Below are 24747 nucleotides of genomic sequence, written 5' to 3' on the forward strand. Positions count from 1 at the left end.
ACGTTCTCCAAACCTTAAAAAGAAATAATCCCTCATCTATACTGCTTTGTTTAATAGTAGGTAGATGAATACATTATGTAGCTTTTTCTGCGAAAATCTAAGAAATTTTATCTGTAGTCTCATCTTGGCACTGTGGTTTTTCACCGACTTGGTGCTTGTGAGTCTCATGTAATGCATTAGAAATACCTGCTTTAATTTGTTCCTCCTCAATGGGCTCTTGAAGATCTCTCTGACTATGAAAATGCTAGTATGTGGGAGTTGCAACATGTGAAACTGAGACCAGGAAACCACAGTGTGGAAGTACATTTCTACTTAGGCAACTCATTAGACTTCTTTTTCTTTTTTTGCCAATTTCTTGCTAAAATTATCCCATTTTAACTTAAACTTTGCTAGTCATTCTTAGTGCTTAAATTCCATTAACATTATGGAGTCAAAAACTGTTACTGAACCCAAGGTACTGTGTTAGTGCTGCTGTTAAGTTGTAAATGAGTGATTGCAATGCTTGTAGTGTATGAAGCTTTTGGTCTAGATAACAATAAAATGAGGTCAGCATTAAAAGAGAGCGGTCTGGATTCTGCCTCCGTTGCAAAATCTGCCAGCTTTGAGTGATCTTGTTCCATTTGTCTAGTTGGATAACTTGCTAGATGTTAATAATTTATAATGTACTGTTCCCTTAAAGCGACAATACTGCTTTAGCACTTGAAAGTTTAAATGTGTAACAGATGTACAAGTCCATCACAGAAAGCGAGGACGCACGGCAGTGATAGACTTTCCACTGAAGGCCTGTAGCCAAATGGGTGCTTTGCAGAAGAGACCTATGATCTTTAATCAGCACTTGTCATTTAGGTTTTTTTTTGCTGCGGGTTGCTAAATTTGACTTTAAATGGCTGCTCTACCAGTTGATTTTTCAATATAGTACACACATCACACGCTTGCCCAAACCACTATCTCACTTTCTTCAGACTCCCCCATTCCTGGTGCTCCAAGCAGCTCTAGGCAGCATCATGTGTGCAAAAACCAGTCTTTAAAGTAGGATTGTTTTCAAGAACACTTAGGAGCGTTTATTTTGCTGTGGTGCTTCAGTTAAACTGTGCAGTAATGAGCTGCCTGTGCTTTTTAGTGTGCTTTTCACAGAGCTGCTTTGCCATTGGCTGTGAGACATTCACAGTTAAAGGTACTGACCTGCGGGCTAAAGCAGCTTTAACGGTCACACGCTGCGCAGTCTGATGGCTGATCACACTTGTGGAGAACATCAGCCGTGTGCACTGGAGGACAGTCTGAATAAAGGTGGAGTTTACTGGGAGGAGGTAGCACTCTGACACTGTCATGCTCAAAACAAATCGAAGTGATTGACAATGCTGTTCTAATGGGTATCACTTCTTAAAGTGTTCTGTGAAATAAACGTGTTTGTGATGTTGCTTTTCTGTACTTGCACTAGAATGAAGCCGATGTTTTTGTCGGTCAGAAAAGTTGTTTTTTTTAAATGTGTTTCTAAAGTAACCTGGTTTAACTACTGGTTTTTTTGGGGTCTTGAATCTTAAAAAAAGGACCCTGGCGAAGACAAGGAAAGTGGAACGCAGGGAAAATTGGTGGAAGCGCTCAGGCAAATGAGAATAAATCATAGGGGGAACTACCGCCACCTTCTGGAAGAGATGCTGACTAGTTACAGGCTAGCTAAGATGCAGGGAGAAGAGTGCACTGCTGAATCAGCTGCAGCTTCTGCTTCAGATAATCATGCCGGACCCAGTGACCCTGTGCCACACAGCCCCACAGAATCTGGGAATCGCCTTGCTGAAATGCAGAGCTCAAGTGAAGATTCAGGGGTGAATGAGATGAGCGATAAACAGACGTGATGTCTTTAATTCTCGTAGCGAATTTGATGCTTCTCTTCACTTGGCATATTCTCCTTTGTTTATATCTCAACATTTGTCACATCTATCCTAGAAGTCTGTTTGTTTTCAGTTTCAGTTATTTGTACAGATTGTTGACGTAAATATCCTTTTCTCCTTAGAAGTCGAAAAACTATTGTATATTACAGTAGTTGCATTTTGTGTTCTATAGCAGCCAGTTAAGTGAGATTTTGTTCTTTAAATCCTGTGACCCCCAACGACAGGAACGTAACGTGCTAATGCAAAAATAAATCAAAAAAGCCAAGAAAACACGTCTGAGTACACGCTCAAGTAACACTTCGATGGTACGTTTGCTCACTGTAAAATAACTCCCGTCTGAGTGGTATCTTTTGTGCAAATGGTTTGAATTGTATGAGTACTTCCATCCTTCTCCCCAGCATCCTATCTGCATGTTTGTATTTGAACTGTGTATAGTTTATATTACAACTAAATTACCAAACCTATTATGTCTTAGTTTGTCACTTTTTCTTCCTGAAATGTGTATGGCTTTTTTATTTAGATTGTACCCAGTGTTCATAAAACTTATTTTCCAGATGACTGTATTCTTATTTTCCAGGTTGTTGCATAACGTATGGCCAGAAATGAAAATGTACTTAGAATTAGTAGATAGTTTCAAGTTCTAAGAGTTTGTGTTGAAGTGAAAATAAAGAATATGCTGTGGAATAATACCTGTATGCATATTGACTCTTTTAAGCAAGTAATAAACTTACTTTGAAATGCTGTCTTTCTGTAGTTGGAACTTGTCATACCTTCTCATTTTTACTCACCACGATGTTCATTAGTTTCTGCAAATATTTCAGTAATTTTAAGTTTGACACACTCGTTACTAGTCCTCTATTTGGGCAATGTTTCTCAAGTTCAAGTTAAGCATCAGAAATGTAAATGAATAAACAAGTTATTCTACATAGGTTTGCCTTCTACCAAATCTTGTACTTGTCTATTGGTGTGTGCCACGTGCATCTAGGTAGGTCACTGTTATAGTGGCAGTTTACAGTGGTGGTAACTGATCTGCTAACAATCTGGAGTTGCTATGTCAGTAGTCCATAGCATAACAGTTGCATAAAAATATCTTTGTTCAACGCAGGTACAGATTTCACTGCCTTAATGAAACAGATCCTGTGTGAGTGTCTGAGGAAGCAGGGATACCTCAAGACTTGTTTGTATTGTGTAGATGCAGTGGTGTCTGTTGATAGCTGTGATGTAGTACGGTTTTAGGTAGTGTTTTAAGTCTTTATGTTATAATAGTTTTACTGGGTTCATGTCTCATTAAAGTGAGTTTTCTCGTGTAGTCAAAGAGCAGAGCATGTGTGTGTAGCAGTTGGCAGGTATGAAAAAAGGAGAATGTCTTTTTATGCAGGTGTTGTAATTAATTGTGCCACTTAAATCCAAAGTGCATCAAAATGTTTTCGTTTGTTTTGGTAAGAAGTAATATTTCTCCTCTTCTCTTCCTGTAGGGTGCTGGAGATCTAGAAGATCCGTGGTAGCCTTACAAATCTACTAAAATGCTTTTGATTCTGAAAGGGGGAAAAAAACTTTTAGATCTGTTTTCTTCAATACAAGGGAAAATTTCTGGTGGATTTCCAACATTTTGTGAAATGGGCAGAAAGATATTAGAATTTTCCATCATCCGTTCATGTTTGTGTTTTCTGATATTGCCACTCTTAGCATTGCCTGTACTACAGTATTTTTACCAGCCTCAGGCATACTGATTACATCTGTAACGAACTCTGGCCCTAAAAAGGAAGGAAGGAAGGAAGGAGTGATGCTCTCAGCAGATCAGTGTACATACCTGAGTTGCATGGGATTGTAGTTGTACTCTGAAGATACACTGTGGTTAAACGAAATTGCAGCATACGAGCATGAGAGAGTCCAAGCGATTCTGAGACGTTCCTCATTTCACCATACCGAGTTGGAAGGCTTTGCAGCTCTGTGGCTTGGAAGTAATTTCAATTGGGCAACATGCTATCAGATGTGTATTGTTATTATTATCATTATTTTTAATTTTCCAATTTTACCTGTATTACCAGACCGTTAGGTTTCCCTGCGGTGTCCAAATTGTGATACGTTGCCTACTGCTTGCTTGGAGATAAGTGTATTTGGCAATAATATATGAAGATCTAGGCATCTAAAACAGTACGAATTTTACGCATGTGTACAACACACCCTTACACTCTTGCTAGAGAAAGTCTTTTAAAACCAAACTGATGAGTTTCTAGTTAGTAGTGACTTGTTTTGACATCTCTCACAGCTGCAGGTTTTTAAGAAAAAATGCTGAAAATTTGCCTTTATTATAATGTAAATTGTGATTATTTTTTGTTCTATACGTGGTTTTCTATAGTTTTTTGATTTTTTTCAGCTTAAGATACAGACAGAAGTCTTGTGTAATATGGGTATAATTTTTAATTGTTTGCATTACTTTCAAAGCTCAAATTATCACTTTGAGATTACTATAAATACACTTAAAATTATCTATTTTAAATTAAGAAAATATTAGAGATATTTTCATGGGTTCAATGACCTTTCATTTTATAAACAATGGGCATGGTACAGAGTGGCTGTCATGTAAGGTACTTGAAGATTCTTAGTTTAATTCTATTTTTGCAATAACCTTGACTTTTTCTTCTGACTTCTTTGAGTTGTGCATGTAATGAGTCCAGTAAATGCTGAAAATGGGGAAGAGTAAAGTATTTATCTAAAGTAAAAGCTATTGGGGAGGGGAAACAATGAATGTATCCATCTGTACATGATTTACATGCTGTGGATGCCTTGTAAACATTTTCCTATTTGTTTAAACTGTGTTTCAGCGAGGATGTAATTGCCCTTGTGTGTAGTTTTAAGCTAATGACAGTCATCAACTGGTTTTGTGTGAAATGGAATTCATGGTATTTTTCTGTAACTTTATCCCCATGGTGAGTCTGTAAAAAACCACATGCTCCTTCATAGCGGTGCCGAAGGCCAGCTTTCCCCATCATTCTGATTCACTGTGTACCTGATTCTTTTTTATTATTTTATTTTTTTTTGGTCTAGAGAAGATTATTGCCACAATATATTTTATTTATTCATTAGATTTTAGCTTTGTAAGTTAAAGTGTTCTAAATGATGATGTTAACAGGTATTTGTCCCTTTACTGTTTTTTTGGGGGTTGTTAAAAGATAGGGAATGAAGAATGCAAAATGGTTTATTGTTCAGACTATCCGCTCTGGTCCAACCCTGTACTGATAGTACTTTCCCAGTATGATATTGTGATGTTTCATACAATACAGTGAACATAACCAACTTGTTATCTTCAATAAAGGATTGCTAAAACAGTGTGATATGCTTTATATTTTCTTGAGAAGGATTTATCCAGGAGGTGCAAGTGTTCTAAGGAAGATAGGGTTCACAGGGTGTGTGTTTGGGTGCAGCCTGGTGCTACTCTGGGCTCTGTTGCGCAGGGAATGTGGCTGTTCGCCGCGGGAAGCCGGGAGTGTGTAAGTGGGCTTCCTTGGGGAGACGGAAGAGTATGAACAGTATTCAAAGCTCCCGCAGTAGATTCACCACAGGTTCCGCTTAAATGAGTCTTATTCTGGCTACTGGAGAACGTTTGAAGTCTAAAAATTCAGACTGACCGTTTAGTCAGTTCTCTTGCTGAACTTCTTGAAAGATCTGAGGCTAAATATAGAAAGTTCTACTTGTAAGATGTTTTAGGTAGAAATAGTCAGAATGTGAACACCTCACTTTATTTTCATTCACTGATGTGACTTGATTACTTCTACTTCTAGTGGAGTTGTTTAGCTCAAGGGGGAAAAAAAAAGCAGACAGAATCCTGTGTTGGTGACACTGCAGGAAGGATGTGTTTGAGCACTTGGCCTTACTGTGAGATGGGCGTTTAGGAACAAGGCATAGGATTTTGAGTCTGCAGAGGGGTTCCTGGGATGCATTTGTTGGAACTGCCTTTACAGCATAAACCTCCCGTGATGTCCTGAGGAACTGCCATCCAAACCTGCTGATGGAGTATGAGTTCTCGTACTCCATGGAAGCGTTCACAGAACTGCAGCCTGTGTGTAATTTTTACACTGATGTGTATCGCCTCTCAGAGATGAAAGGATTTGTACTTTCTGAAAGTACTGCGTAGAACTGAAGTGTGCACATAGGTGCTTTTTTCAAAGGGAGGGGCTGCAGCTCACACAGCTCAGTCAAACGTAGGTCAGGACTTCTGTTTGTTCCTCAAGGAAGCGCTGCTTTTAGTTGCACCGAGTTTCTGGCTCTGATCAGTTTCCCACTGTTTAGATTTCAGCAGCCTGGGGGGGGGAAACCAACGTTCTTTTAGACGGTGTGTTCTTAGCATGAGAAATTGGAGATGTTTGATAAAATTTGTTCATGCGTTTTACTGTATGCCATAACTTGTCAGTTAGAACATTTGGTTTAAAAATGTTTTCCTAATTATATCGCCATCTGGTAACTAACATCCTTCTGTACAATGCTGAGAGCAGGAAGTGTCACTTCCACCTCAGGTCTTTCTGACGTGTCAGATTCATCTCGAATCTTCCCTTCGTTTCTGTGAATGCTCCTGTTCTGCAGACAAAACAGTCTGTGTCACTTCTGAAATCTGCCTGATCATCTTGAGCAAAATAAAGATTGGTCTGATTATCATTAATGTGCTGAATGGAATAAGGAACAAAGGAATGAATGCACGTGCAACTGTTGTAATGTGTTGTAATGTTGGTCTGCACAAGAGGTTAAGTACGAACTCTCAAAACAATGAATCTTCATATGCTTTTTTTTTAACCCTGTGTGCAAAGTTGTGGGACTTGACCAAAATAGCCATGATTTTTATGCTGCTTATATGAACTGATGCTGTTATTTAGATGGAGTAAAAAAACCAAACCATGACATGTACATTTGAAATAGTCAATTTTTGAACACATCACGGGCTAAGAACCTATCTTGATCAGGCTTCTTATTTCTCTAAGGCTTTGTAATGCTGTGGGATATTAATAGATATTTTCTACCCAAATGCATAGAAGTGTGTGTGTATATATGTATATATTTAATTTGTTCCACGGCAAAAGTAACCCTGAGCCATGAAAGTGGTTAGACGCTGGGTGGTTCTGCACTAAGCTGGTGTGAGGGATGAGGAAATCTCAAGGATCTGACTGAGGATACTCCCAGTTTTTACTTTGCTTGATTCTAAAAATCTGCAATATGAGTAAAAGCAGAAATGTGCTACTTGAGTATTACAGACAAAAGCTGAAGCAAAAATAACCCAAGTTATCTGTCAAGCAGCTTTTAATCTGTCAACGAATCCCAAGTTTTGTTGGTAAAAACAGCAAATTTTAGGCTTAAGGATTGTCTACTGCAGACATGTTGCTTTTCAGCTCTAAACTGGAAGTTTGTTGGAGAGAGGTAGCTCAGTCGGTGCGAGTGAGCAACTGCATGGGGTGCTCCCAGAGGTGGATGCAGTGTGGCAAGATAGCAGTGGAGCAAGCAGGTCACTGAGCAGCTGCGGCACGCGCACGTGAGTATGGAGCCTGGCTCATGCAGTTGGAACTCTGCGTGGCGTCTTAAGCATCTCGTGTAGCGCTTCCCTCCGCTTGGCAGTTTAATCTTGTCTGTTATGTACGCGTCTGATTTAGCTGTGCTTTGCTTGTACTGGCTTGTATTCCCCCCACCCTGTGGCTGCTTTGCTGTCAACCAAAAGACAAGTGACTTGTGCACAAGGGCATGACCGAGTCTCCTTTGCGTTCGGTTCTTTGCATGCAGCCATCTCTCACATCCCTCGTGGACTTTTTTTTACATTTGTAATCTGTGCTCCTGTGCTTCACTCTTTACATCTGAAAGGTGTTGTCTCATACCTTATTTTTCTGTAAAGCTCTTCTTTGCAGGGGTGCCTGGATTTAGAGACTAGCTGTATTACTGAGAACTGTGTTCTGCAGTGGTGAATTCCTGCTTTTCTAGAGGAAGAGCTCTTCTCCATCAATTTAGATAATCTTTTGGTGAAAGTTGTTGCCCTTGCTAATAAAGGAAGACAACTACAGCGTAACATGAGGATGCATTCTGTGTCTAATTGAAATGTGGTGCTTTCTCACCTATAATACCAAGTCTGTTGGCATTATACCTCATTACCCTGATTTTTCTGCTCTTTCAGGCTTCTAGAGTTTATGGTGAGTTATAGGGAAGCTGAGGCTCCACTGTAGCAATGTTTAGGATTGCAAGGATCCTGCTTTTGACCTTTTTAAAGCTGGAAACAATCCAATTCATAAGCGCCCTCATCAAGTTACTGGAAGTTCATCTCATCTGTAACATAAACGCTGACTTTTCTGGCATTTTCAGGCAACACTGGGACTCTGTTGGGTGGTTAAGAGAGATTTTCACAAATAAGTCTTGCTTATCAAAAACTTTATGCCAAACTAAGTAAGAAACTCTTTGAAAGTTGACATCCTCTAGAACAGATGTGACAGGGAAGTGTGGTGGCAGTGTAGGTTGCAAAGGGTGTGGAAATGGGAGAGTTGCCAACTGGAGTTCACCTTACAACAAGATTTTCTATGGGTGTTTGACAGCAGCTTGACCCTCAACAGGGGCGGGCCCCCAAAAGGAGTGGGCTGTGCTTGGTGCGGTGCCGTGAGCGAGGATTCGAGGGTAACTGTTCTGATTAGAGGTAGTGGGAGAAGGCAGCCGTGCTGATCACGCAGGGCAGCGGCCAGATGCCTCCTTCCCTGAAAGCCACCCCGACAGCATCTTGTGAGCCAGGCAGAAGGCAATTACATTTCTAATGCCATTAACCTTTAATCATGCTGTCCATTAGTAGACTAAGAGCATTAAAAAAAAGACCAGCAAGCCGTGGCATGGTGTCCTGTGCAAGTGGGCTGTGCCGCTGTCCAGGACTTGAGACTGCACGGTGATGGCAGAAGGCTCACGTGTGGCACGGAAGCCCAGGATCAGCGATATCACATCAGATTTGTCTGTGAGGAGCATCTCACTCCTGATGTCTGCTGTCTGTGTCAAGGGAAGGTTTTCTTAATGCCGGGTGAGGGGCAGCTTTGAAGGTCAGAGGATTCCTTGTTGCTGTGGGAGCTGCTGAGGAAGCGCTGTCGGCTGTAGCGTTCGCCTCTTTGCATGGGTGCGAGGTTGGCCTGCGTTCTGTAAATAATAAGGCTGTATTTAGAAGCAAAGTGCTTTAAGTCAGACCAGTTTCAGAGGTGACAAAACATTTAATGAAAAAGCGTTCAGCGAGAGAACTCTTTAAGAATAAATATCTTCCTACACTTAGCACGTTAGGGTGCTTAATCCCCTCTTTGTACGATCAGTGTGCATGGTATTGAGTAAGCAGCGAGCTACTTGGCATTTGTACAGCATCCAACTGCAGACTCCTTCGTCAGTCATGCATCAAAATAATTGCATATAAGGAATACTTGTGGAAATTAACCCCTCCATCTTATAGAAATAACCATGGCAATCTGAGTGGAGATAGCAGCTATTAGTGCCCGCATGCGGGTTGGTTTTGTTTCCCTATCTAACACTGAGGTAAACAGAGTGTGAAGTGTTTTTTGTGCTCTTTAATGCTTTTCAGTGGATTCTGTGCATGTGGTTGCTTTGCCTGCTTGCTCCTGCTCAACTCTGAAGTCACTTGGAGAGGAACTGCGTGAGAGCAAGCCAGAAGCATAATGCACACATAGAGCACATCTTAAGAAGTTAAACCCCAGTGGAAATAGCTGGTGATCTCTCAAGATGAAGAAGTGGGAAGGGGGGGGGGAAGGAGGCATGTAAGCACCTGTGTGGTTTTATACATGGTTAATATATAGCAGTTGTGCTACAAAGCAGTACAGCTGCCTATGCCAATTGGCTCATTGTGAGGGCAAAGGTACAGAGAAAGCTGAGGTGTTCACCAGGACAGCGACTCACTCGTTCCCTGCACGGTTTGTCTTCTACATTAATATGCAGGTTCCATCTGTAGTCAGTCTAGAGCTTGTGCATGGCTTCATCTGTTCCAGCAGAATAATCCTCCTGTTTTCAGGGCACACTTGGCGTTTCAGACGCAATCTGTCCTACTTAAGGTATTAAGAAACATTTAGTATGATTTAGGAGTTGCATTAGGACAACAGATGCTATTTTGAAGAAAGAGCTGATGAGTGGCAGGGTTAATGGAGTGAACATTTGCAGTCGTGCACCTGGTAACTGTTTGAATTACGGGAAGAAAACTGCAAGTCAGAATGCAGTGATGGCTTCCAACTACTTCTGACTTGGTCGGTTGGCCTTTATCAGCTGTAAGTACACACGCTGAAGGGAACCACCCTGCGTCTTTACATCAGACACACATCTGTGCAGGCAATTATGAATAAGAAATGTGCTGGCTTTGAGAGGAAGAGGGCTGAGAAACTTCCAATCTGCATTTCAGCTGTGCCGTGATGGTAGTGCACCCCTTGGGTGGATTGAGGACATCTGATTTTCAACTTTGCGTAAGCCATTAAGAGAACTTGAATTCTCTTCGTGTTTGGGTTGTGGAGGTGTACACAGACCTGTTGATTTGAGACTTAGCTGCCATGTGCCTTGCTTTCTACTCTGCAAAATGGAAATAAAGAGGACTTGTAGTACAGGGGTGGGCAGAAACGTGATGAAATACATGTGAGGCATCACAGGTGTGAGGTGACTGAGAAGCTGCTTGGCCAAGTGCTGTGCTGTGTACGCTGCCCCAGCCCGTCGCGCTTTGCTGAGCTGAGCTGGGAGGAGCACCCATGTGCTCCCATGGTGACTGAGCAGCTTAGGGATAGAGCTCTTTAAGAGTGAAATGATTTTTGCATTGTGTTAAATCCATTCTCCAGCATGGTTTGCTCCTCAGCCACCTGATAAGGCAGGGACAATGCAAGGTGGGAACAAGCAGCAGAGGGTGAATCCCTTTAAATTAGCATTATATGCTGGTAAACTGAAAATGAAACTGCATCCTAGGCAGTGCTACGTGGCCACAACTCACCTGAGAGCTCCTTATGTGGTAAGGCAATAGGACGAGAGGGAATGCGTCCTCAAGTTGCTCCAGGGGAGGTTCAGATTGGATATCGGGAAAAACTTCTCTGGAGGAGCGGTCAAGGGGGCGCAGGCTGCCCAGGGAGGTGGTGGAGTCACTGACCCTGAAGGTGTTTGAAAAGCACATCGGTGTGATACTAGGGGATGTGATTTAGTGGGGAAACACTGATGGTAGGTGGACTTAGATGTCTTCTCCAACCTTAATGATTCAATGATTCTAAGCTATGTGGCACTGACTGACCAGAGATGCCTTCTGGGACTTCTTTCATGTTCTGAGGCAAGTGTAATAAGTAACTTTTTGTATCTAACTTGAGGAATTCATCTCATTAAGAGGCGTAAACCGACCTTTTCTCCAGTGCAGGTGGAGTTCCCTGCGCACCTGATACTGTGCTGTGGCAGGTGTTGGTTTGTGCATGATGAGGCTGCTTCGAAGCGGGCGCTTGGGTCACACAGACAGATAAACATGGGCACGTGTGTGCGAACTCGCTGTGAGCAGAGATCAGCACCCTTGTGTCACAGGAGTGCCACTTGTGCTGGTGCAGAGCTGGGTTGTGCCCGGCTGGGAGAGCTCTGTGCAAAACCAAGCAGAGCAGGCTTTGGATCTCCCTACTGAATTCATGCTGTTGGTTTTGGACCAGAAGCTGCCAGCACTTTGCTCTCTGTCAGTCTTTGCATTATCCCTTAATGCTGAGGCTGCTTTAGGTGAGGGAGACCAGGATCGGTTTGCGAAGTTGCGCGTTACAGAAGAGAAATTTACATTGTTGAAGAGAGCAGCAGTAAACTTCACTGTGCAGCTACCCCCAGGAACAGGCCTGCCACTGTGGGAAACTGCTTTCTTGCAGCCTTATCTCACGGAAGACGCCTGTCATGCAGAAGAGCTGGAGCACTTTGCCCTTTCTGTCTCTTGTGATCTTTGACCAGGGTTGTTTATAAAGCCAGCTGCTAATTGCACTGCTTCTCATTCCACTGAGCAAAGGTATGCTGGCTCACTTCCTCGCTGCAGTGAGCGTCTGCAGGAGGAGAGGCACCGAGTGAAATGGTGGACGAGGAGGCAAAGAGCTTACCGATGGAGCTGAGCGAGAAGGGAGGTGTGGAGAACAACGGGTTTGTTCAGAATGAGGCTTTTGATGACAGGGAGACAGACAGCAGCAGCCAAGACGAAATACCAAAAACATGTGCTGTTGATATGAACCCAGCAGCCGTGGCAGAGCCAGCTCTGCAGCCCTACGCAGGGATGCCGAAGGAGGTCCTGCTGAAGTTCTCCAGCCAAGCCCGGTACAGGGTCACCAGGGAGATTCTCTTCTGGCTCATCATCGCTGCTGCCGTCCTGCTCGTGTCGGCCACTATTGCCATCATTGCTCTGTCCCCTAAGTGCCTCGCTTGGTGGCAGGATGGTCCTATCTACCAGGTCTACCCTCGTTCTTTCAAGGACAGCAACATGGATGGGAATGGCGATCTGAAAGGTATGTGACTAAGCAGGGCAGCAGCTTAAACCAACAGAGAAAGACACTGACTTGAGAGTGGGGCACGAAAGCTGTCCTAATAACCACTGGTTGGTGAGCCACATTGTCATTATTAGATGTCATCAGGAGCTTCTTGCTCACGTTAAGCCTGTGCCTGGAGTTAGACCAATGGAGGTGGGGCTGAGAGCAAATGGAAATGCAATTGCCACTGTGGGTGCTGGATGTTCTGTTCTGCTAGTTTGGCTGCATCTCCATGAGAAGTGAGAAAAATAAAACTGACAAAGTGAGAATGGAGGAAGGTGTTTCTTCTTGTTTTCTTCATGGTCTCCGTGTTTCTGAGTTCTTTGGAACGCACTGAAGTGGACCTGGTACTGATAAGGTATTGGTAGCTGAGCTTCTACATTGGCTGACTTAGCCCCATGGCATCCAAAAAATTCCTAGCCAAAGAGCAGTAGCTGTAGCAAATTGTAGGATGTTTTTCCTAACAGAAGAAAAATAACCAAGGTCTTTGCGTTAAAACTGTATTTCCCTTTGGATGGTCAAAGGATTCAGTAGAGTTAGAAGTTAGAAACCTAAAAAAGTTATAAAAACCAGAAAGTAATAATGTGGCTGTACTTCAACAAAATACAGGTGTTTGTTTTCGGAAGTGAATGTTTAATACATTACATGAAATTGAGTATTTTAATACTGCAGAATAGAAGTTGTCTTCAGTCAGCTTTTTAATTCATTATTAGTTTCCTTTTTCTCTTTAGAAGTGGCCTTGAATGGTTTCCATTCTGTGGTCTCATGCAGATTCCAAGGTCGCCCTGCTGTCAGATAGGTGAAAACGGGGAATGGTTACGTAGCAAAGGGATCTGTGTTCCATCTTTGAGAGCCCACAGCAAACTTAATTTAGCAAAATCTTTTTGTCTTTTGTAATCAGGTGATGCCCTTTACTTTAAATAGGTATCCAAGAAAAGCTGGACCATATTGTGCATTTAAATATCAAGACCATCTGGATCACATCTTTCTACAAGTCCCCGTTAAAAGACTCTGGCTATGGAGCTGAAGACTTCTACGATGTTGATCCCATGTTTGGATCAATGAGTGACTTTGAAACTCTCCTTTCATCCATACACGATCGAGGTAAGCTGTGTTCAGAATAGGTCTGTTAAACAGATTTTCACTCACATGGTTCAGGTGTGCCTGGCAGCTTTCTGGAGAAAAGAGAAAAACAAGATTGAGGGGAGCATACGCTTCCTTCCTGCAATCGTGTCCTTGGTTGGTGGCACATGTGCCTTCAGCCAAATCCTTGCCCGGATGGTTCCCCTTGCGGCTGAATGGATGGCTTGCTAGTCCCAAAACATTTGGGTTTTCATTAAGAAAAAAAAAATCAACAATAAAAAAGTGCATAACTCATAGGAAGAGTGAGAAAATCCATTGTGGTTTGCAGAGAAGAGTCCCAGCAAGATGTGCTGCTGCTATTTGCTGACCCTTGTGAGTTCAACTGCCCAGGCAGCCTTGGGGCTTCTGCCTGCATGAGCACATACATAGTCCTAGTCAGCAGAACTGTGTGAGCACAAGCAGCAGGCATGCCAGTCCCTCAAGCACAAGCCCAAGCTTCCAACCTTTGGAAGGAGCTCAGAGGCTTGTGATACGTCGTTGAGACAAGATCCTAAAAGGCTAGATTAAAAAATGTGTGTGTTTTAGGGTTAAAGGTGATAATGGATTTTGTACCAAACCACACCAGTGACAGGCACCGATGGTTTCAGCTCAGTCGCAATCGCACTGGGAAGTACTCAGATTACTACATCTGGCAGGACTGCGCGCAGGCAGGGGCGGCCATCTCTGCTCCCAACAACTGGGTGAGTGTGGGCAGGGACGCTTGTAAATCACGCGCTGCCTTGCGCAGTGCCAGGTAACAGCAGCACCTGTAACACGGCTGGCCAGCACTGTGTGCACCGCTTGGGTGCCGCAATGCAACGGGGGCATAAAGCTATTAGAGGGCGTCCAAGGGAAGGCTATGAAGATGGCCAAGGTCTGCGGGGCAAGGTGTGTGAGGAGCAGCTGAGGTCCTCACTCTAAAAAGAAAACCAACAAAAAAAAAGTCCCACCTATGTTTCCCTCTCTATTTGTAGTAATTCCCAGCAAAAGTCTACTTTGAAGAATGAAACAGTATTGAATGTGAAATACGCGTGGCAAAGCATGACTGAAAGGAGGAGCAGCTAACAGGAGTAGGAAATGAGAAAGCATTACAATTGACTCAATTTATTGCACTGATGAGGCATTCTGTGCTTTATGTGCTTGTAATGCATCGCATTTTAAAATACACATATGACTGGGTGCTTCATTAAGAGTTCTGATTATTTTTCTTCCCGCTCCCATGAACAGGTGAGTGTCTATGGCAATTCCAGCTGGCAGTATGATGACATGAGGAAACAGTGTTATTTTCATCAGTTTGGGAAAGAACAGCCGGACTTAAATTTCCGCAACCTTGCAGTTCAACAAGAAATTCATGTAAGTGTATCAGTTTAATTGAAAGCAATTTGAAGATTACAGTACGTTTAAATGGCTGAAACAGGAAAGGGCACGGACAAACAAGTTCTTGTAAGCAAAATTCAAACTTTATCTTGTGATGCTTCCAGTATGGAGGACAACATCTGATGAAAAGGTTGACATGGATGAGTGTCACTGGTGCTGGAGCACAGCTGAATCACCCAAGCTGAGAGCTTTTATCCCTGTTGATACAAGGAGCTCTTTGTTAGCCAGCCCTATGTGGGTAACACCTTGTTTTAGCAGAGGTTTTTGCATTTTCATGGCAGCTGAGGCAGTGCTGGTCTGAAATTCGAGGAATGCTGGGGCTTGTGGATAAGGAGGAATTCGTGAGTTTTGGTCTGTCTGCATCTCTGGTGACTTTATGTGGGGAGAGGCAGATGCACAACCAGTAGATGAAATAGAATTTGTTAAAATATTGGAAGTAGTCCTGAGCCTGGGAAGTGTAGGACAGCTATTTTTTTTCCTTTGTTATACTCTGCCAAGCAGTAGGACAGCTACCTCAGCTGCTTTAATATAGCCCTTGGCTGTTTTCTGCTGTGAGATTGAAATCTGGTGTCTTTCTTTGGTAGTCTTTGTGCCTGCCCAGTTCTTGTGCCATCGTCTCACAGGCTGTCTCTGTTTCTCCTCACTGTGGGTGTTGCAAGTATGTGAAGGAAGAAAACAAAGCTTTTCTGCTCGTATCTGTTAACTGAAGCATGAAACAAGACTGCTCTCAAGACTAATCCTTGACCAAGCCCACCAGTAACTTCTCTGTCTTGATGCTTTCCTTAGCACCAAGCCTTTCCACTCCTCTTTTCCTGCTACTGCATGTACTTTTCAATGGCCGTGGCAATTTTTATTTAACTGGTATGCTACTGAAGCTGAAGTAGCAAATAGATGCTGTGTTTCCTTTGAGAAGAAATTAAATGAAGACTAGTAAGTTGAGAATGATAATACGCACTTTAGGTAAATGCTTATGAACACAATTAATTGCTTTGGCATGTTATGGAATAATAGTTCACTAATTTAATTCAGAATCCTGTTTCATGTTAGGATTGTGCGAGTGAGGAGGAAGCTTCAACTTCTCTGAAGAACATTATTGCTTTTGGTTTAGCTCCTGGGCACAGGGGAGCAATAAACCTTTTAGCAACCAGGGGCTGTGGCTTTCTTTCATAAATAAAAGTAATCATTCTCATTATGAAGTCAGTACCTGTTATGTGCTGAAATCTGTAAGCTTGAGTGTGGAGTATTTATTCCAGCCTGTTCTGGCACCTGTATTTCACACATTTTTAAATGATGAAAAAGTTATTTTGTATTGAGGTGAGATAACAGTTTCTGTATTAAAGGAACTCTTGTACAAACTCCTCAAGGGAGAGGAACTTCAGAGCTGTTTGTGAAAAATACAGCCATTAGAACAGTGATAACTACTGAAATAGTTTTGCTAGTAGTGACTAACCTCTGCATTTGGTAGTGAAATTACAAATCTATATCAGTTAACTTGAACGATAATGGAGGAGTGTCTGAAAATAAAATATAAAAATTCCCATCTGTCCAATAAAAGGGAACAAATCTTGTAAGAGCTGTATTGTATGAAATGAAAGCTGGTGGCACGAGGTCCGTGCAGAGCAACATACATTCACATTTGAATCAGTGTGTTCTGTCTGTGTGCAGTAAGATGGGTGTTCTCCAGCAATAGTGCTTAGCCTGATCCAAGCTGTTCTGACAGAAGAGATTAGAAGGCACATTCTGGCTCTGGGCTTGTGAATTATGGGAGAAATTAGAGACCAGTATTGTTTTTTTAACACTAGAATTAGTGTTAAATAATAGGATATCACCCATTTAGATAACAGTTCTAACTCGACAGGATTCATTTTGGCTTCAAGTAAAATTAGGTAAATTATATTTTAATGTCTACCAATGGATTTTCTCTTTAAGTGTGTGCCATTTTGAATGCTCACTTGGAGTTCTCAACTTTTCTCTTTGTCCTAGGATATTATCAAATTTTGGCTTGGCAAAGGAGTCGATGGATTTAATTTTGTTGCTGTTAAATTTCTTCTAGAAGCCACACATCTACGAGATGAACCACAAGTGAACAAGTCTCAGGATCCTGTAATGTATATTACATTATATTATGTAATGTAAATCCTGTAATGTTTTGTCTTTTTTTTTCTCCTGTATTTTCCATGAGGGCAAGAGACTGCTTTTACCCTTTGGGGTCTTAATTATGGCTTTAGGAATGCTGAGTCAGTTGTGTTCCTTGGAAGGGAGGTGGTTCCTGTGCACACAAGGAAGGAGTGAGCAGGAGTGCTGTGGGTGAGAATTGTCTGTATACCCACTGTATTTCTCTGCACAGTTGCTTCTGTTCAGCTGTTTGACTTCTCATTTTTTTTCCTAAAAAGTCCAGACCTGTGAGTTTTAATACTTCACTGGTTGTCTTTGTGGAGCCCATTACACGAAGTGAGCTGAGCACTGTGCTCACTTGGGATTCCACAGCAGATGCTGACATGTACTTTGCAGTAAAACAAACGAAACCCACCTCCTGTTGGCAGTAAGCTACAGTGAGATGCATCCTGTTACTTGCTGCGCTACTTGCTTTAGCTGAAGTAGGGAACCTGGTGATGTTAGCAGATCTGCAGAGTTGGTGTTCTCAGGACTTACCAGTTCTACAAATACAGTGTTGTTACCACAGCAGCATTGTTCCTGGGTAGTGCTGAGGGTGTCAGGTCTTTAGGACAGTTCCCCAAGCACAGCTGGATCTGCACCGCACGGAAATGCTGAACGCATTTCAGTTCAAAACTTCACTTGGGTTGGTGAATTGTCTCAGAATTTGGGGAGTTTTGAATTCTAAACTATTGGGCTAATAATGCTACTTTGTCTTTAAGGAGAGCATCACAGCCTATTCCGAGCTGTACCACGACTACACAACCACACAAGTTGGAATGCACGATATCGTCCGTAGCTTCCGCCAAACCATGGATCAGTACAGCAGTGAACCTGGCCGATACAGGTACTCGTTATCATGGCTAGGGAACTTTTCTGTCTTTTTGTCACCATCTTCATAGCAGTGAAATGTTTTGTCTTTTTTTAATTATAACACGATATGCCATACAACATTTTTTTTCATCAAATGCAAATAGGGTATTCCCTTTCCCGAAGTGCACAGGAAAGGAAATGTGCAGTAAGTTGGCCCTGGTAGCTCTATTGTATCTGTGGACTGTAAAAAGTAGGCAGGACGTGTGATGACTCATTGTGGCACCACTGTAACCTACGCTCACAAGCCTGATCCGTTGTACAGTATTAACAATACAGTTCTTATTGGATACGTAAGCTGAGATTGCCTGAATCACTGCATGGCTGAGGCTGTCAGACACCTCTGGAGGCCACCTCCTCCAGCCCCCTGCTCAAGCACGGTGGACATTGGATGGAGCCAGCTGCCCAGATCATGCCCTGATGGCTTTTGAGGATGTCAACTCTCCAGGCCCGTCTGGGCAACCTGTGCCAATGCTCATTTACTCCTGCAGTTTAAAAATAAAGCAAAGAAACAGTTTTTTATTTTATTTCTCGGACAGAGCTTGTGTTCTACCTGTGTCCATATGTGCTGTCACTAGGCCCACTGGAGAAAGCCTGTTTTCCTCACAGGACAGACGCTCATCTTTGTTGCCATTTGCTGATCTCTCCCCAGTATGTCCGTGTCTCCCTTTTAGGGGGGAGCCTGGAGCTGTGGGTGCTGTGCTCCAGCCGTCCTCTCACAAGTGCTGGGTCGAGGGAAGGGATCCCTCACTTGACCTGCTAGCAGTGCTCCCAAAACTCAGACCTTTTCTGTTGTACGGGCACTTGGCTGGCTCTCGTTCAGCACATTGTCCACCAGGACCCACATGTCCTTTTCTTCTAGTCTGCCTTCCAGCACAGAACTTGCTGGAATGAAGTTATGTGAGTGTAACTTTGGAAAGATGAGGCTTTTTCTGACTTACAGATTTTTCACCAGAAATGTCCAACTATCTCCCCAAAATATAAATTTCTCTGTATGTTTTTTTGATGAGGAGGAGGGAGGCAGTTTTAGTTCTTAATAGCATATTGATTTCTAAGTATGCTGAGTACTGTTCCTAGCCTTCTTCAGCTTTGTACAAACCAGGGATGAGAAAAAAAGTCCTTCTTTACTTCTTTGTAGATTTATGGGTTCTGACAGTGATGAAAAAGAAGATATAGAAGCAACAATGATGTATTATGGAACAACTTTTGTCCAAGAAGCAGACTTCCCACTCAATTTCCAGCTGATTAACATGAAAAATCTATCTGGTAACAGTGTTTTTGAAGCTGTCAATGTGTGGATGAAAAACATGCCCGAAGGAAAATGGCCAAACTGGGCGGTAAGAGTTCTGGACTTGGTCTTATGGGAAAGGCCTGTTCCTGTAGGTAAGGTGATAGAACCTCCACACACATTGATTTCAGTGAGATCAGCTGCACAGCTATTTGCTACGAACTTTGTTTGGGATGTGCAAGAGGTGAGCCATAGGCAAAGCACTGAAAGCAGCTTCTCTTCGTTTCCACCACTGTGACGTGGGAGCACTTCTGTTTGTGTATCAAATGCAGTTCTCAGGAATGCAGTTGTGTACCCTCAAGGCATCTTATCTGTGAGAGCAGGCAGAATGTCCAAGGTAATATTTAGAAAAAGCTTTTGGCTGTTCTGGCTTTCAGAAAGGAAACAAGCTCATGTACAGACCATACAGAGTTGCAGCCACTCGTTTCACCACATCCCTTCCTACATTCAGATCTCCTTGGTTTCAGTTCCATGCTCCAGCATGTAACATGGACAGCGATGTTGGTGTGTGTCTTTACAAGGGAAGAACAGGCTGGGATCCTTTGCCTGAATTTGAATTTTTGCCTGAATTTGAAATTTGAATGAATTTGTTTTATTTTATTTTGGTGCCCAGAAATGGAACTTCACTCTAAATGGTTTTTGTCCTAAACCAGTTTCACGTATGCACAGAATTTTGTCTGTTTAATTGAGTGTTTTTGATGTTTTCTTGAGGTCGGGAGCCCGGATACTGCTCGGATTTCATCTCGGTTTGGGAATAAGTATGTCAATGTCATGAACATGCTGCTGTTAACCCTTCCTGGTACTCCTATAACTTACTATGGTGAAGAAATAGGCATGGAGAACCTTGCATCAGAAAATGTAAGTGAAGAATATACAAATTCTGATTTAAATTCTAAAGTCCATTATTTCCTGGCTAATCTTTAAAGGAATTCAGAGTTCACGGAAGCATAGCTAGAGCCTCTGTGTCCTGAAGGCTGCTTTGTTCTTGTTATAAAGAGACACGTGTCAAAGCCACAGCCCTCTCTGAAGTGCCCAAACTCAGGAGGGGGAATGTCCAGAAAGAGGTGAGCTCACTCACCAGGCAGTGCTTAGCATTTACTGGTAGAAGTACAGGGTTCCTATTTTTTTGTTTCTGGATATTAGATCCAAAGCTAGGTAGCCGAGCCCGCAGACCACACATGTAACTCCTTTGTTCACAGTTACAAGTAGTGCATAGCAGGATGTTTATGTTTGATTATAGTTTGTTCAGAACTTCTTCAAGGTCAGGGGATTAAAACAAAGTGCCCGTGCCTTTCATACTGTGCTGACCCGCCTGACTTTCAGTTGTGCACATTATTTCTTGTCTCTTCTATGATTGCACCTGACTACTGTTGTCTCTGCTGGAGATGTCACAGACACCTCTGTGCCTGGAAAATCATGGTCTTCCTGGAAGATGCATTAAGGCACAACAGGGATGAGTGGGTGTTCTGAGACAGCCAGCATGGCTTCACTGAGGGAAGGTCGTGCCTGACCAATCTGGTGGCCTTCTGTCATGCAGTGATGGCAGCAGTGGACAAAGGGAAGGCAACTGATATAATCTACCTAGAATTCTGCAAGGCCTTTCACATGGTCCCTCACCATATCCTTTTATCTAAATTAGGGAGAGATGGATTTGAAGGCTGGACTGTCAGGGGATAAGTGGGACTAGTACTCTAACATATTTATCAGTGACACAGATGACGGGATTGAGTGCACCTGCACCCTCAGTTTGCTGATGATATCAAACTGAGCAGTGCAGTTGATACAGCAGAAGGAAGGGATGCCATCCAGAGGCACCGTGATAAACTCAAAAGGTGGGCCCTTGTGAACTGAAGGAGGTTCGTTCAACAAAGCCAAGTGCAAGGTTTTGCATTTGGGTCAAGGTAATCTCAAACTGGGAGAAGAGGTCCTTGAGAGTAGCCCTGCTGAGAAGGACTTACACGACCTGGTTGATGAAAAACTTAACATGAGCCAGAGATGTGCACTTGCAGCCCAGAAGGCCAAGGGTATCCTGGACTGCATCAAAAGACAGGTGGCCAGCAAGGTGAGGGAGGTAACTGTCCTCACTTTGCTCTGCCCTTGTGAGTCCCCAGCTGGAGTACTGCATCCAAGTACAGGATCCTGAACACAGAAAAGATGTGGAGCTTTTGGAGAGAGTCCAGAAGAGGCCCATGAGGATGACTTAAAGGCTAGAGCACCTCTCCTACAAAGATAGGCTGAAGGAACTGAGATTGTTCAGCCTGGAAATGAGAAGGCTGCAGGGAGAACTCATTGCAGCCTTACAATATTGAGAGGGAGTTTATAGACATGAAGGAAATCAACTTTTTAAAGGGCAAGTAATGGTAGGACAAGGGGAAATGGTTTTAAACTAAAGGAAGGGAAATTCAGATTAGATGTCAGCAAAAAGTTTTTTTACTGAACAAACGGTAAGGTGCTGGAACAGGCTGCTGAGAGAGGTTGTGGGTGCCCTGTCCCTGGAGGCGTTTAAGGCCGGGTTGCCTGGGGCCCTGGGCAGTCTGATCTAGTACTTTACCCCATAGTTGGAAACCCCGCCTGTGGCAGAGGGATTGGAATGTGATGATCCTTGATATCCCTTCCAACCCGAGACATTCTATGATTCTGTTATGGAATAAGGCAGCTTCTGGTGATGTTACCAGGAGTGTGATTGGGCAGATTTGTACCAAAGGGACAAATGCACTTGGAGAAGCACAGAATCGTCCCTAGGTTTGTCTGATTCAGCTGTGAAGAAATGTCTCTGACAGGAAATCACTTTGTCTCTGAGAAACCAAAAAACATGTCCTGCATTATTTTCCTGTCACTGATTACTGCTGACAGAAAGATGCTGTTCAGCAAAGTGGCTTGCCCTTGGCTCTTCAGGGTATTCTCTCATTTAGTTGCCACCCTGTGGCTCATGGGTTTGTAACAATGTAAAGCCACTCTTTGTTCAGTCTGGAGAGGAAGAATCCTTGATTAATGGTATGGAGAGGATTTGCTCAAGAAACAGTTTTCAGTCCCAGCATTTGAAAGTCTTCGAGAAGCATTAAAAGGTAAAGATAAAAAGGAGTGTTACAAGTATTAAAAACTTTGGATTCTTTCTTCCCTGCTTTTCAGAATGTGCTAAAAGGAGAAACCCGTTATTTGTAATGTCATGAAGCAGAGTGACAGTTTCTTTTGTCAAGTTGCTATTCTGACAGATTGTATTGAAAAGCGTCCTTTATATGAACAACAGTTTTCGTAAGAAACAAACACCCAAAGTATGTGCAAAATATTTTATGCCCTCTTATATCATTAAATTTAAGTGTCAGACCTTTTGCCAAGCTCTTCAGTAACACTGAGGAAGCTTTGTCGTAATTCTTCTGAATCCCTCAAAATCAGAACTGCAGACTTCACATTTTTAAATAAGCTAAAAGTTGCTATTCAGTGCAGTTGTTGAACTTGAGATATTTCTTTTTCACACGAGTAATCATCCAAGCTGTATGTAGCCCTTGCGAACATAAGCTTGTAGAGATCTTAATTGAAAAGTTGGGTGATTAGAAAAGAACAGATGCCCAGGAACATTTACTTGCTTTGTACTGTTTTCTTGAGACTCATTTTCTCATGCTTTCTCTAAGTGCATGTCTAGTTATAGACTAGCTGCTTTTAGTCAACTTTTATCCAACCATCTGTTGCAGGGGGAGACTACTGCTCAGTTGGGAACCCTACATTTAGCCAGTAGTGGTATATCTGTTAGACTGTCCATTCTCTTCTGTTTTCACAGAGCAACTCTCCTGTTTCTCTTGAGATATGCATTAGGATTACATCTTCCTTGCTGAATCTTAACGTCAGTGAGAAAAATAATGCTAAAATGGCAACTGTATGGAAGTTGAAAATGTGTTATTTAAGGACCAGCTTTGTACCAGGCTAAGCAAAATGCACAACTTGGTAATGGTTCTAACACCACTTTATTTTCTAGGTGACCTTTCCAGAGAAATCCCCCATGCAGTGGAATGGTGAAGCTAATGCTGGTTTTACTGAAGACAGCAGCAGCTGGCTACCTGTTAACTCTGACTACCGAAGTGTTAATGCTGAAGTAGGTATTTGCATGTGACAAACCAGCTGTCTGAAAGTATGCATCCAATGCATCTGTTTTTCTCTGTTTTTTAATGGGAGCTGGCAGTGGAACTAATGAAAACAAACTCCAGGGAGGAAAACGGAAAAGCACTGAATCTTAACTAATTTTATTAGAAAAATAACTCCTCGCATCAGCAAGGAGTATGCTTCATCTGTATTCACTTAAACAGACCCACTGCCATGATAATGTAGATGTGGTGATTTGGCTTCTTAACATCCTTTTAATCGTTTTAAAGTTAAACTGAAATACAGAACTTTTTCATTTATTTATTTTGTTTATTTATATGTTTATTTATTTATTTTGATTATGTAAAGCAGCCTCCTTGTAGTAACTTTACATAGACTATTTGTGATGCATATAAGTACATTTTTCAAAGTAGCTGAGCAGGAGCTTGAGCAGATTTTGCTGATCTACAGTGCTGACCAATATTGAAAATATAATGTATGTAAAGTATAATTCAAAGACTGGGGGAAAAAAAAGGAAATAAATCCTATGACTTCAGAAGATCAGACTCCATGAAAAAGAGTTCACTATCCGTTTTAAATGGCTGTGGTTTTCTGCAGAACAAACACTATACTCTCTAAGGGACAGCTGGCAAGATGGAAGTATCATCTGTGCCAAGGAAATTCTGTCCTGCTGGATAATCTCTGCCACTGCACACATCTCAAGAAAAGTGCAGGAGAAAATGCAGCTTTGCATTGGAATTAGCAGATAAATGTGAAGAGAACTGTTAAAACTGAATTCCTAGAGGTTTGTTCTTGGTTGATGACATGGGTGTGAGAGGTATATCTCATGCAATGCTGTCTCTATTGCAGGTTCAGATGACCCAGTCCAACTCAACCCTGAATTTGTACAGAGAACTAAGTCTACTTCGCAGCAATGAGCTACCCATACATCGGGGGTGGATGTGCTCCATCTGGAATGACAGTGATGTTTTTGTGTACGTGAGGGAATTGGATGGGTTAGACAATGTCTTTATGATGGTACTCAATTTTGGACAGGAATCAACAATAGATCTGAAAGCTATAGTTCCAAACCTCCCATCTGAAGCTGTTATAAGACTAAGTACTAATTTTAGCAATACTGGTAAAGCTGTAGATACCAAAAGAATTAAAACTCAAGTAGGAGAAGGTCTGGTCTTTGAATATAAAACAAATAAGCCTGTTCATACTATGGAAGCTTTTCGAGAAAACTGTTTTGTGGCTGAAAAAGCTTGTTATTCCAGTGCCTTCAATTTACTCTACGTGAACTGCTAAATGCAAGAGTAGTTTTCATGTTAACTTAGAAAATGCTTGGTTCAGAGAAATACTAATTCTTTTTGGCTTTTCAGGATTGCTTTCTGAACACAATAAACTGCTTGAAAAATAAAATTAATACCAAATTGTCTTGTATCTGTATTGGATAATAAACAATTTT

The 24747-nt window shown here is 42.3% G+C and overlaps 3 protein-coding genes across 8 annotated transcripts in view; all 3 read left to right on the plus strand.

The window, feature by feature from the left end:
* The window catches only part of PPM1B (protein phosphatase, Mg2+/Mn2+ dependent 1B), a 51494-nt gene extending 46270 nt beyond the window's left edge, over positions 1–5224 (plus strand). For 4 of the 5 annotated variants that reach the window (XM_065753921.1, XM_065753848.1, XM_065754146.1 and 1 more), the window contains one exon: positions 1548–2576. In XM_065753921.1, the coding sequence (XP_065609993.1) occupies positions 1548–1853 (306 nt within the window). In that variant the 3' untranslated portion in view covers positions 1854–2576. Of the gene's footprint in view, positions 1–1547; positions 2577–3364 lie in introns of those variants that run through there. The other variant, XM_065754063.1, reaches the window with a different exon arrangement.
* The window catches only part of ABCG8 (ATP binding cassette subfamily G member 8), a 451150-nt gene that overhangs the window by 223633 nt on the left and 202770 nt on the right, over positions 1–24747 (plus strand). The gene's annotated exons all lie outside the window — the stretch shown is intronic.
* Positions 11611–24712, plus strand: SLC3A1 (solute carrier family 3 member 1). Its single transcript, XM_065754600.1, has 10 exons — positions 11611–12370; positions 13316–13495; positions 14060–14214; positions 14741–14866; positions 16874–16993; positions 17767–17891; positions 19053–19251; positions 19914–20060; positions 23173–23289; positions 24147–24712. The coding sequence occupies exons 1-10, from the start codon at positions 11944–11946 to the stop codon at positions 24585–24587; spliced, it is 2037 nt and encodes a 678-aa protein (XP_065610672.1). The 5' UTR covers positions 11611–11943; the 3' UTR covers positions 24588–24712.

Source organism: Cyrtonyx montezumae, unplaced genomic scaffold (genome assembly GCF_038088225.1).
Source record: "Cyrtonyx montezumae isolate F1298 unplaced genomic scaffold, pur_monq_1.0 scaffold_0, whole genome shotgun sequence".
In the NCBI taxonomy this organism is placed as follows: domain Eukaryota; kingdom Metazoa; phylum Chordata; class Aves; order Galliformes; family Odontophoridae; genus Cyrtonyx; species Cyrtonyx montezumae.

What these genes read in the sequence shown, in the direction of transcription:
- SLC3A1 (XM_065754600.1), top strand. Translation starts at nt 11,944, where the DNA reads ATGGTGGACGAGGAGGCAAAGAGCTTACCGATGGAGCTGAGCGAGAAG. An exon ending in TGGGAATGGCGATCTGAAAG is followed by an intron (nt 12,371 to 13,315) that starts GTATGTGACTAA and finishes TACTTTAAATAG; the next exon opens with GTATCCAAGAAAAGCTGGAC. An exon ending in CAGTTCAACAAGAAATTCAT is followed by an intron (nt 14,867 to 16,873) that starts GTAAGTGTATCA and finishes TCTTTGTCCTAG; the next exon opens with GATATTATCAAATTTTGGCT.